Genomic DNA, 13,619 nt, shown 5'->3' with positions numbered 1-13,619 from the left:
CGCACTAACATACCCTAACACTAACACACACACGCACACATACACGCAAGCCATGCATGTCCATACTCTACACGTGTTTTAGCATAACACACACATTTTCTACGTTTGTTATAGTAAACCACACACACACACACACACACACACACACACACACACACACACACACACACACATACATACACCTTCTACACGTGTTATAGTATGCCACACACATATTCTACATGTGTCATGATATAACACACACATACTACACGTGCTATATTATACCACACACCCACAACCACATTCTACACGTGTTAATAGGATACCAGGCACACACACACACACACACACACACACACACACACACACACACACACACACACACACACACACACATACTACACGTGCTATATTATACGACACATCCACACACATTCTACACGTGTTAATAGTATACCAGACACACACACACACACACACACACTAACACACACACGCGCGTTTTAATCAATGAATTAGAAGTGTTCGTGTGCGTATTTCTTAAAATAAAAGTGGAGCAGCCATTATTCCAAGAACCTAAATCACACAGTTTAAATAAGTCGTGTCGTTAAAAACCTCGAAAAGTAACAAGGTGACTTCTTTCATTTGCTTACAATTGCGGGTGACCTACGAAATAGCGTGAAATATGTATAATCGATATATAATTGTTTCATTGGCCTTTTAAAAAGTCGGTAAGTAAGAACAAAGACAAGATATTTTATTGACAGCTTCTAAAATCTATTATGATGCGAATCTTGTCACTCTTGCTTGACAAAGGTATAAGGATCTGTACCGCAACGTCGCGTTTAGAATAAAGTGAGTGAGTTGGGTTTAACGCCACTTTTAACAGTATTCCAGATATATCGCGGCGTGTCAGCGTAATAAGGGGGGAAAACCAGAAGCTATGCATGTTTCAGACGTTTACCACTTCGGTGAAACCCACGAGCACGGGTATGGTATGGTGCTGACAAACCTAGAAAAATAATTGGGGCGAACCGGGATTCGAACCCACAATAATAGGTTTCTGGCGTGCCCAAAGGGAGCAACTTTGCACAGCGAATCGCGGCGCCTTAGACGACTGGGCCACCCGTGTCTTCGTTTAGAATGCTGTAATCCATAAACTATCTTGTCTCTACAATATCATTTTGCCAATACTAATGTGTATCAGGGTCCACTCCTACATCTGGCCATCATAGTTTCACTGTTTTCAGAAAGCAAAGGTTTGGCATTTGCGTAACATGACTTGTCAGAGATGATCAGAGATGTCCCGACAGTTGAAGTCAACATCCATTCATTTGCAATTACACCATTAACTGAATTACCATCATATGGACACATACACGCAGTCTTGACTTAGTTCGTTGTAATTTGACTTAATTCTTTAAACTTTACCTGAATTGTCAAATACCATGACGAATGGACTTTCAATACACTTTCCTGGCTTCGACTTTGTTGGGTCGTCTGTGTCTAAGTCTGTCTTGTCGTTGCGACTTCTGGTGAATACAACTGGATTTATTCGGCAATATGTTCCAAGTTACCGTACTCGAGAGTACTACAAAGGTTTCCATTGATAGATTGAAACAATACTGTTTACGTGAAAAATATTTTTATGGTCAGTATTTATTTGAACGAAACACACACAAATTTATTTTTCGCTACATATGTTGCTCTGCATATGAAACAGTACAAAGAACAGCAATTTTTTTAGCTGTTTGTAGCACAGAGAAAGGTCACCCTTTGGGGATCACCTTTGGAGATCACCCTTAGAGGTCACGCGGAGTAATTTATATCCTGATAAATACATAGGCGTGTGTGTTGCACGTGCGTCCCATGCTTCATGCATCCCATATTCCCGAGGCAAGGAGTTAACTGACTATAATAGTAGTTTCCATCCTTTCCGAACTAGGCTGCAATTTCGGAAATATATTTCGGCTGGACTAACGAGTCTATGCATAGTCCAATGGCGATTGCCAACAGATATTTTCCAAATCTATTTTCTGTGTGTGATCAAGGTGCTCAAGTAATGCACGTCGCGTGGTAAGACCCGTTTTATAATATGATTTATTTCGATTATCGATCAGATTGTTTCGATTGGGCGCCGACATTTTGTCTGGAGAAATGCAAGTATTATGATAGGTGGAATCTGATTGGCCAATAAGAGGCATATGGCACATAGAAGGGATATAACTTTTAATACCCACTGATGGCGCTAGGATCGAGCCACAAAATTCCAACCTGGTTTGACAAGATTGGAAACTGGACATTCATAGACAGTTCACTCCCTTGCCTCGGGAAAATGCATGCATGATGAGTATGTTCAAGTAACTTGGGGATGTTTTTCTTTAAAAACAATTCGGGTCATTGTTCAAAGAAAATATATCTGATTTTGTAGCTGTACCTGAAAAATATCTAATCTCAATACAAAACCCCAGACCTCCCCCGCCGCAGAATATCAAATGGACGGTCCCTAAAATCAGACCGTTGGCATTTACAATTGTATGTCCATGTATGCTATACAAGCATAGGCATTCCAACACGTCTTCGATTTTCTACTGACATCAGCACAATGTGTAGATTATGTTTGTCTTTGAGCTCATGCATGTCTTGTCTTCTCGCCATCTGTACCAATATCTTTGGACGTTGAGCATTTGGAAGTGGTCACTTCATCAACTGAGCACATCTTCATCAGTCGAGCATCACAGTACCAGGGCGCCAACCTGTTCATTTCACTTGAGCCAATGAAAGTCACAGCTTTATCACCTAAGTATTCGTAGATCTGTATCGATGAAGGACATGAACATCTCTTCTTTATCAGCTGAGCTTTCGATAAACTTCCTTCAAGCACACGAGTGTCTGTTTCAGCTGGACCATAGCTTATCTTCATCAGTGACGAACAATGAGGTCATCCGTCTGAACACATGTTTAGCACTTGAACACCCTGCCAGAACCAACAGTCACGCACTTACACATCAAAGAAACACATTGTCGGGATTTGCCTTAAGACAAGCCATGGTGTATGTATGTCTGGAAGTAGGGGTAGGAGGGTGGCGCGGGGGCGGGGCAGGGGGTCACTGGGTAATGGCGCGTAGCTTGCAACAGCCGTAGAATGTTCTGAGTTGCTACAGTCTCCGCCTTTGAGTCCTTCGCCTCCGCCTCCCGCTCCCGGTCCCGTTTGTACTTGGTACGGCGGTTCTGGAACCAGACCTTCACCTGGCGGGAGAGAGCAAAAATACTAGTGTAATGGTCGTATCAAAACAATTGATATATTTGGGACTACATACCTACAGCCACGTAAAGATATACTAGTATCCTCCCTCCCTCTCTCGGGGGCAAGGTTGGCCCAGTCTGAGGCGCCGCAATTCGCCGTCCAGGGTTGCGTCCCTTGGACACGCCTGAAACCTATGATTGTGGGTTCGAATCCCGGTTCGCCCCGATTATGTTTCTAGGTTTGTCAGTACCATACCCTCGCTCGTGGGTTTCACCAAAGTGGCAAACGTCTAAGACCTGCATCACTTCGGGATGACACGCCGTGATATAACTGAATACTGTTAAAAGCGGCGTTAACCACAACTCACTCACTCACTCTCAATACACATCGAGTATCCTCAAGGAGTTGAGATTGTAATTCAAATGTGCCGCTGTGGAATTGGACGGTCGTAGTGTTCTAGACAGCCTCCAATGGTAATGTAACCGTGTTCAACCTTGGCACGAACACAGTCAGGGTTCATTATTGTATGCGATCATTCGTGAGTGTAGGTCTCTGTTGATTACTCAAACGCCCCCGGGCTTACCGTGTGTGGCGTCAAATTAAAAACAATATAACAATTGTTTGTTTGTTCGTTGTTTAACGCCGCACTCAGCAAATACTTTAGCTATATAACGGCGGTCTGCAAATAATCGGGTTTGGACCAGATAATCCAGTGATTGATATCATGAGTATCGATCCACGCAATTGGGATACGATGACATGCATCAACCATGTCAGCGAGCCTGACCACCCGATCCTAGTTAGTCGCCTCTTACAAGCATAGTCGCCTTTTACGGCAAGCATGGGTTGCTGAAGACCTATTCTACCCCGGATCTTCACGAGTCATTAAATAATAAAAAAGAAACAAGAACGGGTGAGTTACATACGACAAGAAGTCGGGTTCGTGAACTATCTCCTACCTGAGTCTCCGACAACTTGAGCCTCTTGGCAAGCTCTGTCCGCTCCTTGCCCACGAGGTACTGGTTCCTCTGGAACTCCTGCTCCAGCTTGTACAGCTGCTCCGAGGAGAACGTCGTCCTCGCCCTCTTGGGACGGTCGAGGTCCAGGGCTTTAGGGAACACTAGCTCCTTCACCATGCCGTTAGGATCTGCAGTAGATGATACGCGTGTGATAGTGTATTCTGGCATCGGAATCACACCTTCACCAGGTTAATGAGCCATGCTGTGTGAATGAACGTTGTGTAACGCCACAGTCAGCGTTCCATCACGGCGGCATGTAAATAATCAAGTGTGGACCAGACAAACCAGTGACTTAAAGCATGAGCGGCGGTCCATGCAATAAGCCAGGGCCCCGTTCCACAGAGCGATCTTAGCGCTAAGTCGACCCATTCATCAACACTGACAAAAGACAGTCGTAGCGCTAAGACCGCTTTGTGGAATGGGTCCCAGGTCACATAGTGTAGGCATACGATCCCCCTTTAGTCGGCTTGTACGACAAACATGAGATATGGGGATCTATTTTAGTACTTACTTAGTGTGATAGTGATTTGGGGGGGGGGGGGGGGGGACGATTCCCTTCACAATTGTAAGCAGAAATAATTCGACCGAGTTGTAATGATTAATATAACTGAGTGTATTATTTGGATCTTACACAACCTTTATCAACACAATAGCACTGCCGGGGACAACAAAACCAGGCTTCGCGCATCATACCTATGTCGGAATCGAACCCGCGCCTTCTGTGTGCGAAGGGCTAACCCTTTACCCACTTTCCACTCCTCTCCTTCATCAACGATGAAAAATTTAGATAATTACTTCTCAAAGTAATTAGAATCCAACCATACTATTACATACTACGATATGTTTACCGGGGTGTTGGTAAGGAAATCACCAGTTTAATTTATATAACTGCTTGTGCGCTGTAGGCGTCATCCCTAATACTCTTGTAAGATACATTTGCACATCATCAAAACATCCTTTTATTGCCATGTCATTAAAATAGAACAGCTGTTTCAAGACACGAACATTTAAGTTTTCAGTGAATACATAATCATATTCATTACAAAGGATATTGTACACCAGAAATATCCTGCCATAATTCTTATGACTTATAGAAACCGGGGTAATTTTATCGACATCACAGCCATATAATTTTCCCTCCTGAAGCTAATAGAATTTCCTAATTGGAGTTGCCATGCTAGGCTCGCCTCTCTTCCCTTCTTGTCAATATGAAAAGACCACTTTATCAAATATTTCGTCCTCACGTCATTCACAATAATCTCTTGATGTGTCTAACATTCGTCTGGAACGTCCGCGCGGGGCTTCAGGAACCACCAGGCTGTTCGCTAGTTATTCAAAGCCTCTGCTCTTCACCTACAGAGAGTTTTTCACAATACTAACAAACAATATCCATCGAACCAACAGCGTCATCGTTTGTACTCAAGCCTCAATCTAACTCCGCCAGAGCCGCATGGACGTGGTTCGGCGGTCGGCTGTAAACCATTCAAACAAAACCAGCGATTCTCGAAGTTTCGTCTATTGCATTTCCCCGACAACTGCTATTATAGAACGTTTAGTTAGTGTAATTGTTACTAGTCTATCTCGAGTCTTCGTCTTCATAACGGATAATTAGCCCGTCGTGGAGGGGGCCCTTTCTCCGCTAGTCCGTCCCGCTGAGTTAATTATTGAGTTGGGGCCGTGTCACCAATCTTTTTGTGTGTAAACATTTTGTAAGCCCGTCATCTCACGGAGACAGGGTTCGTGTGATTGTGTTATTAGGCATAACATATAGGGATCGTTACAAAACCTGTCACTTATTCCCTCTTCGAAAATATAACGAACCGAGACAGATTACTCAAACATTTTGCGGAAAGAAATAAAACTTTCCGAACTCTTTCCGTTTAGACAACCGACCCTAATAAATAAAAACATATCTATAACGTACACGTTTTAATTTGAATTAATTATTATATGGTCCCCAGCTTCGAGGACAGTCAGGAATCGTATATAAGCTTGGTTCAGGCGTTTCAAACGTTGAAATAATTAACATATTGACATATTACCAAAGGGAGATAACTGAAGCTGCCTGAATGGTGCGGTTTTGAATAGCGATATTTTGGGTCAGAAACTGAGGGTATTGAGATTACCGTATTATCAGCTAAATCTGGTAATTATGGGGGATAATAGGCTGACTGATTATCGAAAATATGAGAATAATAGACTAGTCACGGGCAGACAGTATCTGTTGTGTGACAATAGACATGTCATTAGCAATTTGACAATCCGGTTCACAAGTTGGTGAGAAAAGTGTATTTCTACAAGAACTAAAATTGAAATTTCCTGTCAGTGTCGGTATTAATGCGAGATGCCATGATTCGTTAAAATGGAGTTAATTATTCCTGAAATCATATCCTTATCTTAAGCTGTCAAGAAGGTTATTTTTTTGACAAGGGACATCTGGTTTTCAGGAAGTTTTGACAGGTAATAAACTTTACAACCGTGGATAATTTTATTCCGGAAAAGAACAGGTTCAATTATCGACAAGTGCTTTGGGTTTCCAAATAACATAGTAACGCCGATATTTTAGGAAAATTCGTTATTTTAGAGAACTTTTGTAATGAAAATGGGTGGTTTGGTGCAGTTAATGACTTCACCACATGTCTGAAATACATCGGCTTTCAATCGCATGGACACATGTCTCGAAACTGAGCTCCAGAACGTGTGCCACATGTACGAAAGAAGCAAAAAGACGTCGCGCATCGTAACAGGTGTACCAGTTAATATACTCTCTGATATCCAACAAGACAAACTCTACTCTAATAAGTTAATATGTCATGCCAAATACCTAATGTAGGATTGACATAATCATTCGAAATGAAAACGGAAACAGAAAAAAAGTCGACGTTTAACGTTTATGAATAGCAATTTTAATTCGATGCATCATAACACGTAATATAAAAAAACAAGGACGTTTAAGTTTAATTTAAGCCAAATAATCTCTGTCCTCCATAATACATACATACATACATACATACATACATACATACATACATACATACATACATATATATATATATATATATATATATATATATATATGTATATGTATATTCATGTATATGTATATAAATATATATATATATATATATATATATATATATATATATAATAAATGTATGTATTGTGTGTGTGTGTGTGTGTGTGTATGTGTGTGTGTGTGTGTGTTTGTACATATATCCTCTTACTATAAACTATATGACATCCGAAAAGTATGTGTGAGATAGTCGCTGCTACTTTCTCCCTATAACCAGACAGTCTAGGCTATACGTATATAGGCTTAAAACCACTATTGACTCCCTGGTGCAACTGAACTTCTAGCGTCAATCATAGAACCAACCAACCAATACATCAATTCAACATAGACAACTATTTGACTTGGCTTCTGTGCTGAACGATTACAACCATGAAACGATCAAGTGGATAACCGCAACTGCAACGAATGGATAACAAAACTTTAAACTTCAACACAACGTCTATAATTATGACTTGTTTGAAAACTTCTGACAAAGATGTATTTTCATCCCATTATGCACAGGGCGGACATCTACTTACAATACACTTAAATAAACATTGTGTAAACTACCTGAACTTTCCCTTTCTGTTGAATATTTGCGCTGAGTCAGCCTATTGTCAATTAAACTATAAACCGTTTTACAAGAATATGTTCATACACTGATCTGTATACTTTGGAGATCTGTATGAGAACGCACACTACTTGAACTGCATTGTAAGATCATCTTACTGCGGCACCGAAACTGAACAATTCATAATGGAATTGTTGAAGTAATCCTCGCGTAGACCCTGACAACCCAATGCCCTGCTTAGTAGCATCGATCCGCGCAATTGGGATATGATGACATGAATCACCCAAGTCAGCGAGCCTGACCACCCGATGCCGTTAGTCGCCTTTGACGCCAAGCTGTCACCATTTACGGCAAGCATGGGTTGCTGAAGACCTATTCTAACCGGGTCCGAATATCCATAATACTCCACTTCCAACGATACGCCAAACTGATCACATATAATGTTATGCATCCGTATGTTTAAATACTAGGAAATAAATTTATGTTAACATCTTCATCATAAAAAATGGCTGTTTAGTATCAGTCTACCAAAGTTTCAAATCGTTGCATTGTTGAAAATATATACGTCTTAACAGTACACAATGTCATCAAAGAACCAACACGATTCACAATTTGATGAGTAATATTTTAATGTAAAATGGGAAAATGGTGGAATTTACTTTGCCTTTTACGCCCATTGGAATCTGTGTTCGGCAGATCGTCTCTGACGTTGACGTTTTATATCATACACCTTAGCCTTATGAAATATACACACTACGTGTAGTTAAACAGGCAACGTTATCTGGGGATGCTGTCTTCATATGTGCTAAACTGTGACTGGTCTAACTATTTGAAACAATACAATGTGCTTATGTTGTAGTCGAATAGTACAACGTATTTACGATATTGAAATGATTATGTCGCTTCTATTTACGCAGTACAGAAGGCACCATATAGGTAATGAATACCAGCATCGGTACAGCGCTCCTTTTACAGCCGAAGTAAGATTTAAGTTAATTCTACTGTGAATCGGTAAATAAGAGCGAGAAAAGCCTTTCCATTATCATAAAAAAGTCTCTGCTTGAGTCGATTATACGATTTTGACTATATCATGTTATGCATGATTTTAAATCACTTTAAATTTGTGATTATTCCAGGTGTTCGCGAAAAGGTGAGCGTATCCCGCCCCACCAGTGGCACCCGTCAAAAACACATGCAAAGGCACGTCAAGTTTTTACTTGAACAATCACAGGAACGTATGTGGGAATAGTCAAAAGAGGGAATTGCATCGGGTATGATTTGGTAAGATACAAGAGAAAAGGTGAAATCAAATGTTGGTATGCTGCATGATTTAACCGATTCAACTCTGTTCAGTTTTTGTATAGTGTATCAATTGTTATATAATGTATCAATTGTGGTTATTATGTATCGCCTTTGGGATGAATGTAAAACTCTCGAATAAAGCATAAAGAAATTATATTATATATTAAAGGAGTATATTAAAACAGTAAGAACATAAGTGTTACACATAATATAACGTATAATGTATAAATGCGTTCGATATATATTTTGAAAAAATTATAGTCCTTATAACAAGTAAGGAAAAGATACATGGATGAACAATTTCTTTATTACAGCGAAACGTCGCATATAATTGTAATAAAGAAGTTGTTTATCCATATATCTTATCCTTACTTTCTCCAACATCTAAATGCCTATCAAAGAAGTTATCCTAATATAACTATACACATTCTACCATTGTGGGTTTCCTCTGTAAATATAAAACGTCAATCCAGAAAATAACCAGTCTCGATTATCTGAGAAAACAGATTGCAGTGGGCGTAAAAGGCAAACTTGCAGGGGAAATTATGAATAGATCACTGGAAATACCCCTGATGACACCAGGTGAAGGCATGACTGTTCTACCGGTAGTACCCGACACTCATATAATTTGCAGAAATCAGGGACCAATGACGATCCACTTTATTCTGCGGATATTTGCTTTTATGTACTAACACAATTTGCATAGAAAAGTAAGACGGGTTTCTTGCCTTACGCCGAACAAAACCCGCAGTACTCCTGTCATGCGACGGCGGACTATAAACAAACTAGACCCCGTGCATGTGCCTTCACGTCAACATGTAAATTAAGTGTAAAAGTTTATGTTGGGAAAATATAAAGTATCATGCTTGTAGACAGCACCTACTAATGCAAGCTCACGTCAACGATTCAGTCTCAATACTTTCTGTCTCTGGTACCTCTAACCAGCCCCCTCGTTCTCCTACAACGCCTCCTGCAGCGTCAGTTAGACGGAAATCAAACCAAAGTCAAAACCAATCGACTGTTGAGAATAAAAAACATATTTCACCTGGTTTCAATGCACTTTTTTTCAAAAACCCTTATAAATCATCAAAGGTAATTACGCAGTCGTTAATTTATTGATTTAGACGATTGTTGATCTAATGCAACTTGAGAGTTAACCAACCCCTATTCAGCGCGTGCGTGCACCAGCTGTTGAAGTGGATGTACGTTTTTTCATTTTCTGAAAACCAACTTTCAATAACGAATTAATTCAATTAACTATTCCTTTTTTTAAAGAACCATTTAAATCGTAGTCAGAGAAAAAAAAGTTAAAGGAACAAAAGTGCAGATAAATTGTTAAATGGTAAAATTACTGCTTTTGAGCATGCATTCATTATCATAGAATAATAAAAAATGTATTATATACCATTCTTATCAGGTAACTGGTCAGAAATGACATGAAAGAATATGTACCTTTTTTGCTTAAAACGCTTTTTTCATGTCATTTATGTGACATTGTTAACAAATAAAAAGCGCATTCGGTACATCTTATGACTATAATGGTCAATCCTACGAAACCCTTAATGTACATTTTCCCCATGAGATAACAAAGTACTCTGTAGCCATCATTCCCGTTATATGAAGCTACATCTAACTGTAGACAATACACTTAATTAAACACTGTATCAATCATGTGACATCAAGATCAATTATTAGAACGAAACGATAGAACCAAAACTTTTTTACTTCAACTAAATCAAGAATACCTACTGTTACTTACAAATGTGTACGTTACATAGATTCTATGTGAAAATACAAAATACCAGCGAATCAAATGAAATGTATATATACCATTGTTTGATTGGTATTCTAGAAGTTGGTGCGTAAATAAGAAAACGTACATTTTATGGATACTAAATTCTCATTTATTGCATTTTGCAATAAGCAAGACGTTTTTGCCCATAAAAATGTACCATTTGTTTATGTATATACCTCATGCTTACCGTGAATACCACATACATCTGAGTGGGTCTAAGTGTTGAATCTGATACAGAGGGTAAGGCGAAAAGAGATAGTATAACTAATGTCATATTTCACACATAAATACATGGTAATACCACAGCGGTTTCTATGGCCTAATTGTTTTCAATACATATATTGAAGGCGTTTTAGATTTGGGAAAATTGATTCTTTTAAGATTAATTTTCTTTTTAAATGTTACAAAAACCTGTTTCTGAAAACTGTATGTCATCACTGACATTAAAGGTCCGTGCGCCATTATCAAGAGTGGAATAAACCCTCTGACGCGTAGGTTACACATTGAGATTAGGGGTACTGGAAGATATAGGTAGGTATACACAACACTAACTCTTTTGTGTAGCTCCACGAATGGCCATATATTTAGTGTTGTATTTCACAGTGTGTGGACAAATAACATTCCAGTAACTGAGGCACGTGATCATATGTATATTACACTTACTTATACTATAGCTTATCGTGATTATCCAATTAGTAAATACTATTTCGGTTTAATGTATCACGTGCAGAACAATAGCATCATACAAAGCTTATTAATACATCATTTTTAAATAATATATTTTGGTAAACTTTATATTTAACGAGTATCATTATGGCTGTAATCAAAAATTAAAAAAAGACAAATTATTATGAATGATAGTTATCTCTGTCGATGCCGTCACAACCAATAACATGCTTGTCATACATAATTAGTATTTTGTAAATATATAATCCATGTTGAAAATAAAAAATATTCTAGAAAAAGGGAATCGCATCTTATCCCTAGCTACCTTTGACTTTGCATGAGAAAGCAATTAATTGTGTCAGGGATAATTACGCTCATCAAAAATAAGTCAGTTAAGAAATTCGTTCACATATGTCAAATCCATTGAAAAGACCAGTATCCGAATGCATCAAATATTATCCTACCTTTGACGGTGAGCTTCTGACAATATGTTGGGTACGTCCCCGCAACGTGTGCTGTGGCGTTGGTGCCGACGTTCATGGTGCGGCCCCACTGTGACTGACCACTGTCCATCATGACGGCGGAGGAGACGCGCGAGTTGAGTCGCATACATAAAGTGACCACCTTAATTGGTTTCCACCTTATACCTGTAATTGTCAATTCGTCACCTTCGCGTCACGAGGGTTATCTTGAAATGTTGACAATGACAGCTATCCCACGGAGGTTGTGATAACTGCCAATCTTCCCTCGTGTTATAGCATGGCACGTTGAGAGTATTTGTTAAATCGTCAACACCTCATCTGCCAACAACTTGGGAAGCGCTTTGTCGTCGTTGTCGACGTCGCTATAAACAACGTTACGTCTATCAGCTGTTGACGAGGGAGAGGGAAGGAGGTGTCTTTTGGTGGATGTTCGCAATGCAATGGAGTATTGACGGTAACAAACCTCTCTTTAATACAACCGTCTACAATGGGCCAGCGGGGCTTCTCCACAATGAACCGATTGGCTCGACTCAATGTTAAGTGTTTGGACGTAAAAGAGGAATCTTTGAATGGAACAAATAACAATAGCTAGTTTTACGTTTTGATTAGAGATGGGGAGGAGAGTCCCCCATGCCGAGTCTATCAACGTTTTAGCTACTTCTAGGTCACGTGACATACTCTCACAATCTTACTTTCAGATTCTAACTCTGCAAACATGCATTTTAAGTCTGCTCAACTTTTTATATCTAAATTGAGACGATTTCAGAGTAAATATTTGATGTCATGACTATATACCTCCATACGAGGCGCTGAAAGTAAACTATATACTTACTTTGACATCTTTATAAGATACAGACAGTTTATTCTTTTTTTAATGAAAGTTGTCGTTGGTGCATGGTTTCCGAGTGGCTGGTCTTGAACAAAACAATCCGCTCTGAGCACCACTGATACAATCTCGGTGTGTCACGACTGCCAACGCGCTATTCTACGAGAGTACGAACCGGAACCCTTTTGACACAACGCGACAGTGACGAGACGGTATATTTAGGCCGGTACGGGTGGAAAACAAGATTTACCAGAACGAATAAAAGTTTCACTGATTATATCACATCTACGTCTCTGCTTGCTATTGCTGAAAAGAGTAATTGCTAAAGGGAGACCACTGGGTTGATCTACCGCGCGATGTTGATTCTAGGATTAGTGGCACGACTGTCTCGCGATAAGATCGACTGTCGAGATGTGACAGATATACAATAATAGACAGCGGAGATAGGCACAGGGTGCATTCATCCACGATGTCCATGCTGACATCTGCTAAAGAGATGATCACTTTTCATATATTCATATTTGACATCAGTTAGCGTGCTCCGTATTGTGGCAAACCAGTTTGCTGAATTACACCGTGGTTTTAAGGTTAACTGACTCCAGGAGTTGAAACAAATTAATTTTGTGAAATCTGAAATAGGCAGACTCAGCATGATCTGTGTCTTAGAAAGATGACAT

At 39.6% G+C, this 13,619-nt stretch overlaps 1 protein-coding gene across 1 annotated transcript; it reads right to left on the bottom strand.

Annotated features, from left to right (window-relative positions):
* Positions 1-314: 314 nt before the first annotated feature.
* Positions 315-12,535, bottom strand: LOC139452705 (ventral anterior homeobox 2-like). Its single transcript, XM_071234272.1, has 3 exons — positions 12,099-12,535; positions 4,189-4,376; positions 315-3,231 (listed from the first exon to the last, which is right to left on the bottom strand). The coding sequence occupies exons 1-3, from the start codon at positions 12,241-12,243 to the stop codon at positions 3,019-3,021; spliced, it is 546 nt and encodes a 181-aa protein (XP_071090373.1). The 5' UTR covers positions 12,244-12,535; the 3' UTR covers positions 315-3,018.
* Positions 12,536-13,619: the final 1,084 nt, after the last annotated feature.

The sequence above is a fragment of the Haliotis cracherodii genome, unplaced genomic scaffold (assembly GCF_022045235.1).
Source record: "Haliotis cracherodii isolate W230 unplaced genomic scaffold, xgHalCrac1.p SCAF_9, whole genome shotgun sequence".
NCBI lineage: Eukaryota > Metazoa > Mollusca > Gastropoda > Lepetellida > Haliotidae > Haliotis > Haliotis cracherodii.
Note: the sequence above shows the minus strand (reverse complement) of the source record. Positions and strands in the feature narration are given on the sequence as shown.